At 39.8% G+C, this 20,476-nt stretch overlaps 1 protein-coding gene across 1 annotated transcript in view; it reads right to left on the minus strand.

Moving 5' to 3' along the window:
• LOC106552207 (germinal-center associated nuclear protein) overlaps window positions 1-20,476 on the minus strand; it is an 86,292-nt gene that overhangs the window by 13,580 nt on the left and 52,236 nt on the right. Inside the window, exons 15-23 of the mRNA XM_087716631.1 lie at window positions 19,414-19,545; window positions 18,643-18,756; window positions 17,614-17,766; window positions 12,049-12,246; window positions 10,351-10,419; window positions 9,543-9,677; window positions 2,619-2,772; window positions 1,558-1,816; window positions 170-267 (exon numbers count right to left, since the gene is read on the minus strand). Coding sequence (XP_087572757.1) covers window positions 170-267; window positions 1,558-1,816; window positions 2,619-2,772; window positions 9,543-9,677; window positions 10,351-10,419; window positions 12,049-12,246; window positions 17,614-17,766; window positions 18,643-18,756; window positions 19,414-19,545 — 1,312 coding nt within the window. The remainder of the gene's footprint in view (window positions 1-169; window positions 268-1,557; window positions 1,817-2,618; window positions 2,773-9,542; window positions 9,678-10,350; window positions 10,420-12,048; window positions 12,247-17,613; window positions 17,767-18,642; window positions 18,757-19,413; window positions 19,546-20,476) is intronic.

Raw genomic sequence — 20,476 nt, forward strand, 5'->3', positions numbered from 1 at the left:
TTCAGTTTCATGTATGGGTGCCTATGGTGCATCTGTCAATAATTTCTTAAAACAACTGTGATCTTTCCAGGAATCATACAGCTGCCCTTTGTTGCTGCAATGGGTTCCTGGGAAAAGACATGTTTGTTCTGGCCATGATTTACAAACTTCATCCATAAAAAGTTCTTACCGTGCGGGAACCCTGCAAATCATTGACAGAATCTGGGATTTCAACAACACTGTAGTTTGATATAAGTTTAGCTGAAATCAAGTCAGGCAGCATCAAACCTTTGAAAACAAGAAGTTGCACTTTATTCATATAATGCAGAGAATAAAGAGGATGATCTTGATGAAAGGAGAGGAGTTTTACTGCCAAGGCAACCAGTAAACACTCTTTAAACTCAGATGAGGAGAGACGGTTATGAAAACATCTCAAACAGGCACTTCCCTAATTCGTATGATATATACAGGTACTCCTTGACTTATGACCACAGCAATGCAGTTGTTAAGTGAGTAGCACTCTATTTTATGACCTTCCTTGCCATGGTTATTGAGTGAATCACTGCAGTTGTTAAGTGAATCATGCGGTCATTAAGTGAATTTGGTTTTTCCCTGTTGCCTTTGCTTGTCAGACATCAGCTAGGAAAATCACAAATTGCGATCACATGATCCTGGGATTCTGCAACTATCATAAATACATGCCAGTTGCCAAGAACCCAAATTTTGATCATATAACCATGGGAATGCTGCATTGGTTGTAAGTGTGAAAACCAATCATAAACCACTTTCTTCATTGCTGTTGTAACTTCAAACAAACTGTTGTAAGTCAAGGAGTACCTGTAAAAGAGGGAGGAAGAGAAGCACATTTAGATTTGCAAGAATCTGTGGCCATAGCAATCTTAATAAAAATACTTTAGGTGTATGTAGCATCTAGGGCTGATCCACAACTTCTTATCCTCCCCAGACATGCACAGGAAGAAACAGGGACAACTATACGAACGGTCTAAGCTAGAGGTCAGCTAGAGGTCAGTAATCTTTAAAGGTTTAATTATATCAAATGCTAGGAGACAGATTAATTAGCATGTTTGTGTACATGTTTATGTAATTTGCTCTCCCTCACATATAGATGCACATAGAAAACTTTTCATATGGTCTCATACGCAGCTTCTCACTACATGATCTGCACTCATGTACAAACCTTTCCTCCACTCCCTAACCCTAACCCTAGCTTCACCTGAATGAAAACCACAGAACTTCCTTTCCCTTTCCTAGTCCCTTGCAAACTTTAGCACTTAACACAAGCGCTCTACTAGGTAAAGGGTGAAAAATGAGAGCCTCAGCAGGTACTTACAGAGGCTCAGTACTAGCCAACTCCTTTTTTAAGGGAAAATACCAACCAATATTATCATCCATCTAAAAAACTTATTCTGAGAAGACTCAGATCTAGCTTTCCTTGACAAAAGCCTAGATTTTCTATTTGGAGTTCTAAACTCTACATTATTTATAAGCTAATTAAATTTGTTTCTACCTTGAATATTACCATAAATGACTTATATTGGTTCAAAGTTCTTTACATACCTTCCTCTACTTCCTTTTTCACAGTCTCATTTCCAAGACTGGGGACAAGAACCACAAGAGGTAGTTTTGGTTGGAAAGGTATTACTTGCAAGAGCCGTTTCAGCTGAAGTAAGGCTGAAAGCCAATATACATCTTCCTCTGCAGGATCATCACTTCTTACTTGAGGCGATAGAAGGAGAAGGAGTCCACTTGTTCCAAGTAGTTCTTTCAAAGTTTCTGGATCGTCAAGTTCAGAAGTGACAAGTGTTCCATATGCCACCTAAACAGGACATGGAAAACAATTTATTTATAGAAAGAGCAAAGAAGTGCCCACTTTAAAATTCAGAAGCATTCTTCAAAGTCTGCAGTAACATTTTGTGAATAAAAGAGTTCTCAAAACATTACAAGTCCAAGGATTCAGATTTTTTAATACTTTCAAATATAATTTTTTTAAACATTTAGATGACAGTTTATTTTTACTTTATATTTCCAAACCACCTGTCTCCCTCAAAGAGGGGCGCTAGTTGCTGCAATAAAGCCTGTTGCAAGCTTACTGTCTTTTAATCTCATATTTCTTAGTAAGATTTAAACCAATGTTTCCCAGCCTTAATCATTTCTCGGCATATGTTCAACTTCCAGAATTCCACTGCCAGCATGGCCATTAATAAGAATTCTGGCAGGTGAAGTCTTGGAAATGGCCATGGTTGGGAGACATTGATTTAAACCCATCAGTCTTGAAATGAATCAAAATTCTGAGAGTTTCTATGGCTGTAGGTGGACTTAAACCTGAGTCTTCTTAGCCCTTAATTACTAACCCAGACTAAAGTTTTCATGCTTCTGTTTCTGAACCTCTTTCGCTCTGGCATAGCTGAACTAAAAGTAGCAATCAATCCACAGGGTCTGTTCAAGACCCTATTCTCTGATTATGGATTTCATTTCTTTACCTATGTCCTGCCTTCCCACAATCTTTGAATTACTACAGCTACTTTGAGTACAGAACGGCACTGTCTTTGCCCAAAACAGAATATGTTTTAGACTATCTGTCAAGATAGGGGCATCAGAAAATTATTACTTGAGCAGACCTTTATGCACACATTAAGACAGGTTTCTTGATCTTCTTGTGACTGGAGAGATGTATGCAGTGCAAGTGTCTGAATTCTGCTATTTGCCTGAGATGCAGATTCCTCTTCATTTCTGTTGATTTGAAATTTAGCTTTCAACCATTCCATTAGAATTCTATAATCAGAAAAGAAATAAGTACTTTCAGAACTGTATCACAGATTTGATTCCTAGCATTATGTCCAAGTAAAATGTTAAATATTTGTTATCATACAAAAACCATTAATTTATCAAATGGTATAACGATGAAGATATATTTAATTAATATTAGACTTTGAAGCACTGATTAAAATCAGCTTATGGAAATAAATCTATAGAACCTGCAATAGTAGCGTGCAATGTGAACAACATTAATTCGTTAATTTCAAACACCCCAACAATCACTGAAGAGGCTCAACCTTACCTGGACTATTTATAGTTCTATTCCACATGATTTGCAGTTGCAATGTGTATTTTCTCTGCTGTATTTTTGTATTCTTGTGTATTTTTTGTATTTTCTCAATTTGACTATTTGGTTAAAAAAACAGAGTCTAGTCCCATTCATGCTTACTCTGAGAAAAAAATCCTTACTAGGTTTAATGGGATTCAATGAATCCTAAGTTAGCCAACCAATTAGTATTACTTGACTTTATTGATTGTATATATGGTATAAATATACCATAGCCTTTACTTTTCCAGTCTAAGAATTTGTGCTGAGAAGACAAGAAAGGAAGCATTGTGCTGTATTATAGAGAAGAAAAAAAGTACAGCATAGATTGAGAATGGGTGTTGGTGCTTACCTGATACACCCTTTCTCAGGACGGTGGAGATAGCATCTATGCATGGGTTAACTCTGTCAGTATCCAATAGTACTGAGTCTAAGAAGTGTAACATCATAGCTCCTGAGGAAGCTCCTTCCAGCTTTTGACAAAGTTGAATAGTAGACTGCTGTACTGTATTTGACTGATTTATGATGCCCATCTCTCCTCTTGACTACTCATTGGTTTTAGGTCTGCACGAAGAAAAAAAGGGTGGGGATGGATGCTATCTCCACCATCCTGAGAAAGGGTGTATCAGGTAAGCACCAACACCCATTCTCCAAAGTTGGTAGAGATAGCATCCATGTATGGGACATACCAAAGCCTGGCTTGTCCAACGGGAGGGATCGTGCAGTGACCTAGGGTCCATGCATGGAAAGAACCTGCTGCAATACCCATTGACCAAATTCAGCCTCTGCTGATGCATATTTATCGAGCTTGTAGTGACGGACAAATGGAGATGGAGTGGTCCACGTGACTGCCCTGCAGATCTCCTCCACCAAGGCCTGGGTGGTCCACACCGCTGAAGTGGCTGCACTGACTGTTGAGTGTGCTGTGACATTCAAAGGCGGAGTCAGGGCATGTGCTGAGTATGCCTTGGCGATGGAGGATCTTAACAAATAACACCTCGGACTGATGGAAGTCTGCAGTTCTTTTGATGTAAATCTGAAGAGCTTGGCATACGTCTAGGATGTGCCACTTGCACTCGAGCCTTTGAGTTGGATTGGGGCAAAAATTTGGTAAAATCAACTCTTGTGTCGTATGGAAGACCGAATTCACTTTTTGTACGAATGTCAGGTCGAGGCGGAGGACGACCTTATCTGAGTGGAAGACGCACAGATCGTCCCTGATGGACAGGGCCAATTCTGAAATCTATCTCAACGAGGTGACAATGACTAGAAAAGCCACCTTCAGGGTTAGATGTTGTAAGGAGACAGACCTCAATGGCTCGAATGGAACTTCAGTAAGAAAGTCCAGGACTTTGGCAAGTTCTCAAGTCAGGAACCTGTGGGTAACAGGGGCAATCTGAGACAATCCGAGCCTCGTGGGCCAGACAGGATCGTTGAGGCCTCTAACTGCGTAGGCAACAAGGAGCTGTTGTGGCAGTGCCTGTGCTGGTTGCGGTGGCGTCAGCGGCGGCATTAAAAGAAGTTGCAGTGGCGAGGGCCAGCAGCAGAGATCTGTTTGCCGCAGTGGCTGAGCCTTTGAGGCTACCGTGGAGCTCTAGTTGTCAGAGAGAAAACGGCGAGTGGCAAAAGACAGCGGCCTCCAAGTTCTCCGCCTGGGCTGTCTCTTGGTAGAAATTGCCACCTGCTAAGCCTTGTAAGGCCACTCCCGACCGTTGGCACCCTCCCTGCCCAAGGACAAGGGCACAAAGCCACGAAACTCTTCTCCCCTGCCTTTCTGAATCCAACTGAAGGCTGGGGAATTTTTTGAGAAATTTAAACCGAATTATAGAATTTGATTTTTTTTTAGTCCAAAATTGGAGGAGAGAGTTGAGAGCACAGCCAGTCCAAGAGAACTGAGTCTAAAAATCTGGGAGGAGCTTCCTCAGAAGCTATGACGTTACACTTTGTAGACTCAGTCCTATTGGATACTGACAAAGTTAACCCATGCATGGATGCTATCTCCACCAGAATCAAAGATAAGCTCACTGGGATATCTTCACCTACAGCAATACTAAGCTACCTTTAATGAAGCTATTGAACTTTATTTATATAAAATTGATAGCACTCTTAGCCTACAGACTATCCAAAGATAGCCGTCTGCATTGGCTAGTGACATTGATACTGCCTCTAAGTTATAATCCTCTCTTCCCTGTTCTGCATTTATAAATCACGAACTGTGTTCAAAAGCTAGCCTGCAAACTATAAACATGCAAAAGGCTATCCACTTTTCCAGGGCATAATGATTTTGTCTTAGAAAATTTATCTAGATTTAACCTAAAAATATGCAGAAAATACTTTCCAGACCCTTGCTCCAAAATTATCTGTTCCTGCCTCTCTAATTTAGGAGCATATAACCTGAAGAGTTTAATCAAGGTTATTGGGAGTGCAGCCCTCAGAATCCCTCCCAAAGGTAATGTTCAACGTGACAGCATTAGGATAATAATATATGGGAGGAAAATAATATTATCATTAATTGAACTTAATTTTCATTGAATGCAAATATAAATTAAATATTTTACTTTTTAAATATTATAGGAATGTTGGTCGTTACCTGAACATTAGTTTTCTGTGTGGATGTAGGAGGGGCTACGCATGGGTATCAACACAGCCTAATTGGTCTAGACACTGAGGGAATTTCTTAGCCACACCTCCTCCTTTCCTTTGGTTCCCAGTTTTCCATAAGGCCGCAGCAAGCAGTCCACTTGAAAGGCATAACAAGACAACCAGGCCATCCCCAGCCCTTCACCTAATCACGACATCTTGCTATGGAGAGATGTAGCCCCTCCCACATCCACACAGAAAACTAACGTTCAGGTAAGGACCAACATTCCTACTTCCTGTGTGTGATGTGGGAGGAGCTACACATGGGACGTACCCAAGCTATCATCCCTAGGGAGGGAGTCTAGGACGTAGAAGCTGGGGTGGCTATTGTATTTGTATTTGTATTGTATTTATTTGTCTTATATGCCGCCCACTCCCGAAGGACTCCGGGCGGCTCACAATAGACAAGAGAAGGGGGAAAACTAGACAAAGACAACACTTTAAAACAAAACCGCAACATTCACAATTTCCGTGGAGCTGGATGTTTCACAGGCTATCACATGTTGGAGAACTCTGTGACCAAAGGAAGCCTCAGCGGATGCCAAGGCATCCAGTCAATAATGGTGAATAAAGGGCGACGGGGTGGAACACATGGCCGCCCTGCAAATGTCCTTGAATGGAGCCCTGGTTGACCATGCTGCCACCTGGACCAGATCTGCAGTCTGGGACAACTGCATGGCTGCCAATTATCTGTGCTCGGGAGCCTACGACCTGCACATCCTTAACAGCGCACCCACCATTGGTACAGGATGAGCGCCCACTGAAGAGCCCTGGCATGCAGACGCGCCCATGGTATTATGCCAATACAAGAAACCATCATGCCCAGGAGCCGGGACAGGTCCAAGATGGGAACGGACCTTCTTGCGCGCACCTGCTGAACCAGGGTCCAGAGGCTCGATCGATGCTCCGGAGAGAGGAGGACCCATCCTGTCACAGATTCTATGATCGCTCCGAGATGAAGAATTCTTGTCGATGGGAACAATTACTTTTTGCAAAGTTCACGGAAAACCCCAATGCTTGCAATGTCTGGCTAGTGAGCTGTAGATCGCGCCGTGCCCGCAAGGGAGACTGGGCCTGAACTAGGACATCGTTGAGGTAGCATTGGAGTCTCACTGGAATAGACCGTAGGTGAGCCGCCAATGCCGCCAAGTCCTTTGTGAAGATGCGTGGGGCTGAAGCAGCCTGAACACAAGAGCCCTGTACTGAAAGTGGCTTCCTCACTGAGAGAACCTGAAATATTTGCGGTGATGGGGAAGAATCTATATGTGCAAATAAATCTCTGTGAGGTCCACTGACGTTAAGTGATCCCCCTTCCTGATCCCCTGCAAAATTGACTTCAGGGAGGCCATCTTGAAGCGCCTGTAAACCAGTTAAGCGTTCAGTCTCTTGAGGTTGAGGATCGCCCTCCACCCCCCCCAATTCTTCAGAACAATAAAAAGATTGGAGTAAAACCCCAACCCCTGCTCTGCCAGCGGAACCAGCTCTATCACCTGGATCTCCAGGAGATGGCGAATGGCGATATCCATCCAGTGACTCCGATCCGAATTCCTTGATGGGGGAAATGTCCTGAAGAAGTTCAGGGGAGAGGAGAGAAATTCTACCCTCAGACTGTCCCTCACCATGGATAGGACCCAGGCATCCGGGGTGATCTCGGCCCACTGATCCGCAAAAAGAGCCAGGCGGCCACCTATGACTCTGAAACCGGATCCTGTCCGGGTAATAAGGGCAAGAGTTCTGCCTATCTGACCTGGGCATGAAGTACCTCTGGTTCTGATAGTCTGGCTCGGGCGCCCTATGCGGGCTGTCGGTAATACGGCGCCAAACGAGACTCCACCCGTTTAGCAGTGGAGGGCAGCACCTTCTTCTTATCCTTATTCTCTATTAGGATCAGATCTAGGGCCTTCCCAAAGAAGGAGGAGCCCAAGTAAGGCACAGTCGCCAAAATCAATTTGTTCTTATTGTCCACCTGCCAATTCCGTAGCCAGAGGAGGCACCGGGCACTGACAGAAGTGGACAGGGCTCAAGATGCATACTTGACTGAGTCAAGCATAGCATCAGCAGAGAACTGGATTGCGGACATGATTTTGGTAATATCCAGAAGGAGGCATTCATCAGTCACTGGAATACGATCCCGCAACTGGCGCAGCCGTAAGACCGTGGCGCGGTTAAAATAGGACGCCACAGCCGCTGACTTAAAGGCCCATGCAGCGGCCTGGAAATTCTTATGTAAGGTAAGTTCTGCCCGTCTATCCTCAGGTTTAAGGTTATTAGCAGCGTCACCCAACACTATGTATGGTCGAGGAGGTAGCCAATGCTGCCACCGGCGTATCCACAGAAGGGACCTGGAGAGCCTGTGCAAAAGTCTGATCAATATTATAGAAACGACGGTCGTTGCTCCCTAGATTGGGAAATGCTGAAGGCCACTGCTTCTTCACAACCTCCAGAAAAAGAGGAGGTACTGGACCTCCTCCTCATCAGACGATGTAGCTGAAAACATGGCCTGATCTGGGTCCCGTGGCTTAGGAGCCCCAGGGATGTCCCACCCCAATTTAGTGGTGGCCCTAGCCTTGTGCAGGAGTGTTTTGAAATGCGAAGGAGCAAACAGGCCCGGGAAGGGTCAGGAGGAAGAACCTCCTCATCATCAGAGAAATCCACCTCACGCTGGGCGTCCTCTCCCACCACAGACCCTTCGCTGACCATGGAGGGGGAGCAGGCCCTAGAAGCCTCCCTGGAAGAGGCCCCCTGACCTGTGATCTTTCACGGGGTTCCCTGTGGCCTAGGGAATGGGCCCTTTGAAGCTTTAACCCAGAGGCTATGCCCTTAGAAATGGCTGAGGCAATAAGCCTCCTGATGCTTTCAGGAAGAAGCTCCAGATTTTCCAATAGCCCATGTGGCACAGCCTCAACAGGGGCCAAAGTAGGGGAAGGGAGATAATCCCGGGAAGTGCCCCCAAGAGGGACTTCCCTAGGAGATGGAGGGGGAAGGTGAGACCTCCTGTCTATGGTGCTGAAAGCCCTAGCAGGAGACCCAGTAGAAGAGGGAAAAGGGCTGAAGCCCCTGACTGGTGATCTCGGTCTGTGCAATGGGCTGGGGCCCCTGGCATGCTGTTCCTGCTGTCTGCCGGAAATCCCTCGAGTGGTTGCCCTAGAAGGGCATTGGGCAGCCAGTTTGGAGGTTGCTGCCCTGGTCCAGGGCCTGGGGTCGCTCTCCTCTGCCCCCGCATCCTTTTCTGGTGATCCTGGCCCAGTCCCACATCACACACAGGAAAACCACCCCTTAGATTCAAAGGTGAAATGAGGACATGAAAAATTGAAGGTTTACTGCTGGGCAAGCCATTCCTATGGAGGCCAGCCAGTATAATACTTCTTCCTGTTCTTTAACCATGAGTTTGGAAGACAGGAGGCAATAATGAGAATTAGCCTCTAAATATTAAAGATTTTTCTCCTGATAGGAAAACAATGGGCAAGGCAAGGCAAAAAAGCACATGTGCTTGCTTCCTGCAGCAAATAAAAAAGCTCTCCTTGGTGATAGAGAACTCTTGAGGAATTGAAAATGTGGCAAATGGGCCAAATAAGTGAGAAGTTAGTATGCAGTTGAAAGAAATAGCAAAAGAGGTTTTAAAAGCAGAACAAACATTGTTCTAGAAGACTGAAATTATGAACAATGTACTTAGGAGCTGAAACACTTCGTTAGACAGCAGCATATTATTACTAACAAGATATGAGTGGGAATAGGATCAACAATATCCTATTCAACCTGAGAACTGCACAAGCAACACACTAACTCTGACTCTCTTGCACTGTCTCAATTCAAGCAGTACCTGCTACGATCTTCAGCAGGATAGTCATCATAACTTGGCAACACCAGCAGTGCTTTCCAAAAGATCTTTTCTTGTTGCATAGGAATATTTTCAGCAATTAATGATGGTAGATCTAGTGGACTCCATGCTGTATCTCTGAGACACACAACATAATATTAAAATATGTAATCATATTCAATGTAGATTGTATTTTCTTAAAGAGTGTTTCAAGAAAAATAGATTACTTTAAAACAAGGCCATTTAAAATTATTTACTTCAATAAATAAGAACAATAAAAATAAATCTCTTGAAAATTTGTTTCCAGAACAAGCCTCTGTAATTAATTTAATAGTTGCTACAAGAATCATCTTAATGGTTTATTAAACAATGGTTAAAACATACTAGTTTATAACTTGATTTTCCTCCCTAAAAATATACTCCAAAGCATTAGGGCATGTAAAAATTCATTCTTATAAAATCTTGTTAAAAAGGACTTTTGCAGGTCATGTACTAGATGAAACATGTATATAATTAGCAGTTGTCTAAATGCATTTTAAAACTCATTGTACAGAGAGAAAACTGAGGAGTTTAGGGGTCAGGGCAGTCATTTTTTTACTTTTCCCCTGCATCTTGTCCAGTGCTCCACTTCTGGTGACATATGAAACAGAAGGATCTCTTCTCTGTTCAAGTGTCATAAAGCTTATTTCTTTTTGGTTCAAAATATATTATTCTTAAATGTCTCATGACTTTAGTTATATTAGAATGATTGATGGTAATCTCAAAGCTTTCAGTCTTTGTTCTAAAATAATGTAATTAAAATCCAACATACTGTAATAATTGCTGATAAAAATGCTGTACTTTCATTTGGTGGATGGTCTTGTTCCGCATCCATTGAAACCTGAAAATAAATACCAATGTATGAATCACTTCTTTATATCAATCAGCAAACATTTCTCATTCATACCTAGCCAACAGCTGGTGTTCTTTGATTTGTCAAATTTATAAGAACCTGCATCTAACATTCAACTAAACTCAAGAATAGTTTCTTATTTCCTGATATGATGCAACTACAAATTGTTATAATGCTGTTATTTATGCTGTGAACAAATCCAGTATATCTTAGAAAAATATCTGCTAATTGTCAAAACATTACAGATGTAGATATAAATTAGAAGTAAACATTATTTGCCATGCAAAGAACATCTATCAGTTTAAAAAGTCCCCCTGTAATATTTTCTTTGATAGAATAACATAGCTGTACTGTATTTTATTTTTATTTTATGCTGAGTACCAACTCTGACCATACCCAGGCCTTTTAAGACATTAAAAAAATGGTAGGACTGAATACAAATGTAAACATTATTAAAATCTCATATTGGGGGACAAGTAATAGTAAAAGCAAATCAATTCATTTCAAGGACACCTCTCTCATGATTGATTCACCACAATTATATAGAGGTAATCCTCAACTTACTATCACAATTGGGACTGCAACCTCGATCGTAGAGCAAACCAGTTGTTAAGTGAGACATCATGTGATTGCCCAAGTGACTACTTCAATCTCTTGCACTCTTGGTTGCAAGTGACCATGCAGGTTGTTAAGCAGGGTCCCAGGTAAGAGCAATGGGTATCTCAGGTATTGTGGACCTCCCAGGACTTTGGGCTGAGGCACTCTGGGCTCCTTGTCTTATTGTGCTGATTCTCCACTCTTTGCTTGGCTTTTGTCTCTAAGTTAAGGGGTAGCTCATTTCCCCCTCAGCCCCTTATTTGGAGTCTTATACTCCAAAAAATATGGCATCACTCTGAGAACTCCTTAAAAGTTACAGAAAGTGCAACTGAAGAATGAGGAGAAATGTATAGCTCTCAGGGAAAGGATATTGGAAGAATAGCAGAGGAAATATCCTGCTCCTCCCATTTCAAACCGCAGGTCTCCCCAGACAGGCTGCCCTATAAATGACACATTGTTGGTTTGGATCTCAAAGCGTTTACACAAGCAGCAAGCAAAATGCTTGATGTAGATGCATCAGAAATGACTGGCCCTAATTCTCTGCAGCATATATCCTCCAATATAGAAAGACAAGGGAAGTGATCAGAGAGAAAAAATGTGCCAATTCCTCAGGATAACATACAAAGCATCGTGAGAAGTGGGAGTAGGAATGATATTGTATCATTTGCATGATAGCAATAGCAGTTGCACTTATTATATACTACTTTACAGTACTTTACAACTCTCTAAACAGTTTACAGAGTCTATTGCCCACAACAATCTGGGTCCTTATTTTATTCAATTCAGAAAAGGATGGAAGGCTGAGTCAATGTTGAGCCTGGTGAGATTTGAACTGCCAAATTGCAGGCAGCCGGCAGTCAGCAGAAGTAGCCTGCAGTACTGCACCCTTAACCACTGCGCCACCATGGCTCATGATAACACCATGTTGGACATATCATCATCCTGATACCATCATAACATGGGGAGGAAAGAGGTAACTGCTACATGCTGTTCTTTCATGTATGTGGGGACAGTACTTACCTCAGGCAGGCGGTACCAAGAGTCCCGGCATGTCCCAAGTTCACAATTCTTTTAATTAGATGCTCCCTGGCAATTGGACACTCTGCAGAGGGTGAAAGGGCTTTCAATTTATCTTTTGGGTCTACGTAACATGGTGCTGCTGGGAACGCTCTCATCTGTCGTTTCAATTTCTTTCGGGCCAAAACAGCTTCTTTCCATCTTCAAGAGAATGTACAAGTAAGGTTCATTGACTGCCAAAATACACAACTTGTAGAACTATTATTTTTACTTTTAAAACAATGCAGTACCGCAGAGTTGAAGTGACCATACATTCACTTTATACACAATTAGTCTCAACCATTAACTATTAGCCTACTTAGTGCATTATCTATCGTTCTGTCCAATCACAATATATACAGTTTGTTCCAGTCTTGTCACCTTGTCTTATACCAATCATAAAATCTGTTCCAGACTTCAAAATATTCTGATTCCCCTTTATTTTTAAGTTCAAGAGTGAGCCTATCTGATTCTGCACAGACCAACACTTTTCTGATTATATCTAGCTCTGATGGTGTATTTTCTTTTTTCCAATACTGCGCATATTATACATGTATAATTAGATAGAGTACATTTTTCTTAAACCTCTCCAGTATTATTCCTAGGAGAAAAATTTCTGGTTTAAACAAAATATGGTCTCCCACCATTTGTTCCAACCATGATTGAATCATTTTCCAATATCTTTTGGCCTCATTACATGTCCACCACATATGATAAAAAGTGCCTGGTGTTTTTTTACACTGCCAACAATTTGGGGCCAGATTTTTAAACATTTTGGAGAGCCGTGCTGGGGGAAGATGCCATTTGTAGAACATCTTATAAAGATTTTCTTTATACGCTGTAGCCAAAGTTAGTTTCCGATTAAGTATCCAAAGTTTTTCCCACTTAGCCAATTCTACATTATAACCAAAATTTTTTCCCCCGGCGACCATAGTTTCTTTGACATGTTCTTCCTCGAGTTTATATTCCAATAAAAATCTATACAGCACTTTGATCAACTTGTTTTCTGTCTCTAATCAAAAGTTTATCTAATACTGTGTAATCTTTAGCAATACCTTCCTTTTTCCTGTCCTGTGCAAACCTTAATTGTATCTGTAAATAAGACCACCATTCTACTTGTACCCCTTGTGATGCCAATTCTAATCTAGTTTTAATCTCCCCCTGTCTGTTCAATAACTCTTTATATGTAACAATATTTTCCATATTAATTAAATTTGGGTGTATATATGCTTCCAGCGTAGATAGCCAAATGGGTGTTTCGGTATAGTGGTTGTGTTTAATTTTGTTCCATATTAATAATAGGGGCTGTCTGATATAGTATCTATTGAAATATTTATGTGCAGATCCTTTTTCATACCACAGAAAGGCATGCTATCCTGCTTGGAGGTCATGACCTTCCAATTTGAGTAATCTTTTATTTCTCAACATGATCCATTCTTTTAACCATGTTAGGGTGGCCGCAATATAATAAAGTTCCCAATATGGTACGCCAAATCCTCCTTTTTCCTTAGTATCTTGCATGGCTTTGAGTTTTATTCTTGGTTTTCTTCCCTGCCAAATAAATTTTGAAACCAATTGATTCAAATCCTTAACAAAACCTTTTTCTAATTTAATTGGAATATTCTGAAATAGGAAAAGAAATTTTGGCAGTACATTCATTTTTATAACTGCAATCCTATCCATCAGGGACAATTGTAGATTTTTCCACCTTCCTAGGTCTTTCTTAGTTTTGTTGATCAGATTAGTATAGTTGTCTTCTTTGATGGACACACACTTCGCAGATAAGTGTATACATAGATATTTCACTTTTTTAACAATTTGGATACCCAATTTCTTCATTAACTCCTCTTTCAATTTGGATGTGATATTTTTAACCAGCATTTTAGTCTTTGTCATATTTATCATTACACCCGCTACTTTCCCATATTCTGTCAATTCCTAGATAAGTTTCATACCAGACGTTATAAGATCTTCTAACACAAACACTAGATCGTCCGCAAAAGCCTGTAACTTAAATTGTTCCTTTTTAATTTTTAGTCCCTTTATCTGTTTCTCTTTACGTACATTCCTAGCTAAAACTTCTAAGGTTAATATAAACAGCAGCAGGGATAGGGGACAACCTTGTCTTGTAACTTTCTGGATTGTTATACTTTGCGTTAATTCACCATTAATTATTACTTTGGCTTTTTGATTTGTATATATTGTTCTAATTCCATGTGTTCCAATTGTTGATGCAAGAATTCCCAGTTCACATTGTTGAATGTCTTTTGGGCATCGAGAAAAAATAGTGCAATCTGTTTTTCATTATGTACTTCATAATATTCGAGAATGTCCAGCATAATTCTCATATTGTTTTTAAGTTGTCTTCTGGGGAAGAATCCATTTTGATCTTTCTTCATTAAGCATATCTTTTATTTCCTCTGGAATCTTTGGCAGATCTGACTTTTCCAGATATTGTGGTATTCCTTCCTTTGCACAGTCTCTGTTTTCTCTATATAATTGTTATATAAATGTAAGTGTGCTTCTTGTTGCCCTTATCTCTCTCACTTCTCTTGGTTCTTTCCCCTTTTTTCTCTAAAACAACTTCTTTCTCCTTTCTTGTCTCCGCTAGTTCCTTTTCTCTTCTTATCTGTGCCCTAAGTCCTTGCATCCTTGTTTCCAACAGTTCTCCTTCGTCTTCCTCATCCTCCTGCCCAACCAGATTATTGTAGAAATCTTCCGTTTGTTCCACTGTGTCTATTCTGAATCTTCTATCTCTCCAAGTTACCAGTATACCTCCGGCATCAACTATCTGAAGTAATTTCATATTCATTCATCACAGATGTTAAAAATTGATAGGGCCTTCTTGGTTCTGATTCTCCTCGGTACATGTTTTAGGACTGTTAATTGTCATTGATTATGTGCTATGGGATCCTCTCTTGTTCTATTCAGCACCTCGTCACGTATTGATTTTTTAATGAACTTTACATGGACTTCTCTCGGGAGATTATTCTTTTTTGCATAGTTTGTCTGGATTCTATATGTCTCATCGATCTCACTTGCCATCTCATCCTTTCCTATTCCCAAAGCTTTTGCCATAAGGTCTGCCATCATATCTGGTAAATCTTCGCCTTTTTCTTCCTTTACATTCTGAAACCGTAGAAATTGGGCCGCTTTCTCCTATTCTAACGTAAGGTCCGTTAACTCAAGTTCTTTGTTTACCTGGATCAGCCTAGAACTCAGCTCCTCCATTTTTTTCTCCTACTTCTCCAACCTTCCTTCTATTATGTTTATTCTTTGTTCATTTTTATTGATCTGTTTCTGGAACTTCTCAAATTTATCATCCATCTTCTGGATCCTCTCCTTTAGTTCTCCAGTATCATTTCTTATTTCTCTGATATCCTTTTTCAGTTCTTGATGGTTTTAGCCATTGTCTCTTGCATAGTTTGTAATATCATCTGAAGCTCCTTGGTTGAATTAGATCTTTCTCTCTGGAGCATATCCTCAGAGGATCTTTGGTTTGAAGGACTGGCAGCCACTAAAGACGGCTGGGATGGTGGCTTCCTCCCCGTGCCAGTTTTCGTTAGATTTGCAATGCTTGTCATTGTTTGAAGAATTGGATCCCTAATTTAGATATTTTCCAGAACTCCCACTTTCTTCTCTCACTCGTAACTTCCTCCAGTCTTTCTTTCTTTCTTCTTTATTTCTTCCTTCCTTCCCTCTCCTTCCTTTCCCTCTCCTTTTCTCTCTTCCTCTACTCAATAATCAATTTTAAGGGGTATTAAGGGGTAGTATGATCAATGGATTCGTATATTATATGAAAACAGTTATCATAGGATAGAAAGAGAATGAGAGAGACTTCCTCTCATGTATCATACTTATAGTATTCCTATATTTCTATATTTCTATCAATCTATTCTATTAACCTAAGAGTAAATTCTAAGAGTGAATTCCTTATAATTACTGATTATATTGTAATCAAACCATCTCCTTAATTAATCAATACTAATGCCAATAATGTCAAAAATGGTGGAATTAATAATCTTAATAATAAACCAATGACAATAACAATATGTTCCTTTGATAGTAGTCTTATAACATTAATTCCTAACCTTTAAGTTCAACCTTACATATGACCCTGCTGAATTAAGTGATTATATAAATATTCTGAGTCCCCTTGGTCCGGTAAATCTTCTTTCTCTCTCTCCAATCGTTTCTTTTAATAATGTTCAAAGATTAACATCAATGTTCTCGAATAGTCAGGTCTCTTGTTATCCAAGGGGTATAGTCACCAAAAGTTCTGTTTTCTCTTAAGGTATACCATGGGGGGAGGAGGGATTCCAGATTTCGCCAGTAGATATCACTCTTCCACAAGTTAACCAGATACAGACTAACAAGATACAAATGCCACGAGTAAGCTTTTTTCTTCTTCAGGCCTTCAATAGTTAACTCATTTCCCTCTGAAGGTATCCATGTTATCGGAGTTATTTACAGACGGACTTTGTTGTGTTAACTAATTGTTTAGATTCCTTTGTTGTGTTAACTAATTGTTTAGATTCGGCTCCTCAGACAGTTCAGAGAAGAAAAGAAAAAAGTCTCCAGTCTTCGCTCAGCGTACTATTGCTGTTATAAAGGGGGGGATAGAAGAGGGGGGAAAAACCACCCCACTCCTTCTTTGAGCCCCTTAGTCTCTTGAGCTGTTTTTGGAGTAAAAATATCTTCCACCAAGATCAGGAATCTGATAAGCCACTCGTGACTCCTGCTCTGTAATAAATCCTCGCTTACTTTGAATTGCTATCAGCACACTGGGACGGTCTTTACAGATCGCTCTCTTCCACGCCCGAGGTTATGAAGGAAATTTCAAGCGCAGACCATGAACTGCCGTCCTATGGCCCTGCCAAACCAACCTTCTCTTCAGATTTCCCTACAGGAAATCATCGGTTTACAAAAGTCTTTCAAGAAACCTCTCCAGATACCAGACCCAGTTGCTCTTCACAGAACTCTCCATTCAAGCAGCCATTTGTGCTGGCAGCTAGCCCCCGTTATGTGTCTTTCTTGTTGCCTTCCTAGGTTAGTCACCTTAAAGAGCCACCTGCATGAGATGGACAGCTATAGAGAGAGAATGAATGAATGAATGAATGGCCAAGCTTTTTTCTCTCCAACCAGACTGCATATAAAGTTTCATCTTTGGATTTAGTCCCAAATCCCATTTAAAAGTTTATCTTGGATGGACTTGTTAGGCAAAAGTAAGAGTAGCTAACTTTACCAGCATTGCAACTATAAATTCAGAGCAGACCAGGCAAACACATTACGATATATAAACTATAAATGACAATTAGAGATCACAGGAGAATTTGCAAGGGAAGTACTTCCATGATTTAAAACTTAAGAGACAAGTTTTGTCATGTAGTTATGTCTTGTAAAATAAAATTGCAAGAATAATGAAAAGATTTTACACATCTTATCCTAAGCTTTCTAGTGGAAGAAATGTGATATAAGTAAGAGAAAAATTAAACTTCTTAACAGCCAACTTTAATACACTTGACATACCTTTGTAAGTATTTGCAAAAGCACTGAAGTTCTTGCAGGGTCTCCTTAGAATTTTGGAAAATTTCATTCTCCAAAAATGCATCCATCATTTCAGCACAGATTTCCTGTGAACACCGGATGATGCGTGCCTTTTGATCTATCTCCACAGCACACCTAAGATATAATAAATTAATTTAACAGATATTTCAAGATAGATTATAGCACTTCTGGTGTTCTGTCATACGACAGATGATTAGAATATTTCATTTCAAAGAGCAATTCAATAACTGTTTAAAAGCAAAAGTTATGTCAAATAAATTAAATAACACTGTTGATAAGAACTGCTGTATAGTTTAAATGGAAATTATTGATCACTGCATATAAAGTATCATGTTTCTAGTTCTGCAAAATTGAAGAAACAAGCCTGAACAAACTGAATTAAGAAATGGACTTAGATAAGTTGAACTAAATTATCATTTGTAAAATAAAAAGAAATTATTTATTATTGCTGCATTATGAAAAATATTCCGGTTTATAAACAATGACTGTGTGAGAAGAAAACAACTCAGAAAATATCTCTTTCTCCTCCACAGTTCCCAATGCATCCCTGCTTCTGAACAACTTTGCAAGGGGAAACTGTTGAAATCAAGGTTGAGAAAATTCTCAGTTTCTTATAAGTGGTTATAGTAATAGCTATCTTTTATTTAAAAGCCTAAATCATTATGTTATTAAAAACAGGGAAAGTCCTAAAAAGAAAAAAGAAATGTATTTACTTAGATGCTCAGTTGGAGATAAATAGCCTAAGATGCATAGAACACAATACACAGTTCTGAGAAAAGAAATAAAAGTGCAACTAGCTGCTTGAAAACAGATATACATTTCATTACTGGAGCCAGAGTATTAGAAACATCCACAGTAAGAAGAATGACAAATTATAAAATGGCAGAAAGACAGCAAAAATAAGTGTTATTTATCCTAAGAACAAGTATAATAAAACTAATGATAAAGGCATAACAGTCAGCAAAGAACATGGTTCTACAACTCACGTACTTTAGTTCCTTAACTGAAATTTCTTGTATTTCTTGCTTTATTACTTCTTCCATCAGTTCTGCACCCAGTGATTTGCTTACCATTTGTATTCTCTCTTCTTTTTCCCTTTTTTGTCTAAGATGATGATGGAATGAATTCCAATCATTATATGTTAATAAAATTTCACCTTAATAACAAAGTTTCCCAATAAAAAATAGCTGCCTTATAAATAAAGTATTAAGTATAACTTATAGAAACATTACTAAGATACAATACTAAGTTTGTTCTATTTAAGTTACAAACTTTGGTTATGTTGTATTGTCTGTCTGTCTGTCTGTCTGTCTGTCTGTCTTGAGTTGGATCAAGAAACCATCTGTGTGCAATCTATTGCTCTACACTAGTGATGTTTAAATAATTCTCACACAATTGAGAAATATATAAGACGGAACATGAGAGCATGCAATCTACTCTTACCATTAGCAGCCAGATTCCTCAGAGTATGAAGGGGTTCTACATATTAACTGATCTACATATGTATACAATAGCCAAATGAATAATTAACAAAGTGCATGGTGAATGGTTACTGTGACAGATTCAGGCAAACCTAACTATATAGGTAGTCCCCCAACAGTCATTGTTATGTATCTTTGCATGTCTAATTAAATGAATCTCTCCCTTTATCATCACATCTGATTGGCTCAGAGAACACAATACTGCAATATACTGTAGTACTGCAATTTGTACACACTGAAACTTTAAACTGTGTCAGAACAAATGTTAAATAAAAGTTACTTCTCTTTTTCAGCCTGACGTTTTTCTTCTTCAAATCTTTCCCTTTCTTCATTTATTACAACAGATGCAATCTGCCTCAAAATTCCAGACATTGCTTCTGTAACTAGTTCATTTATAGTAGCGTCAGAGACCCTATAAAAGAAATAAAATTCATTGTGAAGCCTTAATTGAAAGAACTAGCTGCGCATTTCTAAATTTTCTAGAAATTCACGAGCTCAAGACAGGTGTTTCTTATTCACTTGCACAACCAGTTTACATGTATTAACACATCAATATTAAAATAAAAGTTTCATCACCAAAATAAAAGTTACTTAAAATATGAGCTTAAAGAACCCAAATATTTTAGGTAGTATTGGTTTACCAGAAGAATCCCCTAGTACTATTGCTCACATAAGTAGAAATACCCAGCACTGAAACATCTATGTTTCATGGCAATGCCCTCTCATCCTTACCTGCCACTCCATCCCAAAAATCTCAGCTTTACCCAATGCTGATTTCTCCTCCTGCTCTGCCCCAATATTACACTGCTCCACTTGCTATTCCTTCAACCTTCCCAACCTTCCCTGTTTTCTCTGCCTTCCTACGCTTCTCTGGTCTCTCCTCATCCCATTCAAATATCCATAAATTCATTTTGCTTCCATCTTTTCTTGTTCACTTACTTCTTTTCATCTTGCAAAAAACAAGTACAACTTTTAAAAAGCTGTACGTTTTATGAGATATTTGCTTCTAAATAATACATACTGTAAATCTTATTTCCCTAGCAGAGTGAATGAGAAACTATTGGTTTGGTGGGCCTAAGTTCATTGGCCTGAGAAATCTTGAGTATGCCAATTCCCTTATGACAATGGTGTCAAACTCGCATCAAGTTGTCATCACATGATGTATAGCGACTTTTCCCTAGTTTGCTAAACCGTGGGTCGTGGCCAGCATGTGACGCATCAGCCTGCAGGTCACGAGTTTGACACCCTGCCTTATGTTATCTTTTCCAGTAAAGCTGGAACTACTGTGATTGTAGAGACTGAATTATAATGAATACCCCCCCAACCCTTAATGGCTTCAACAG

Source organism: Thamnophis sirtalis, unplaced genomic scaffold (genome assembly GCF_051295495.1).
Source record: "Thamnophis sirtalis isolate CommonGarterSnake01/CBP01778 unplaced genomic scaffold, rThaSir2_p1.2 scaffold_5, whole genome shotgun sequence".
NCBI lineage: Eukaryota > Metazoa > Chordata > Lepidosauria > Squamata > Natricidae > Thamnophis > Thamnophis sirtalis.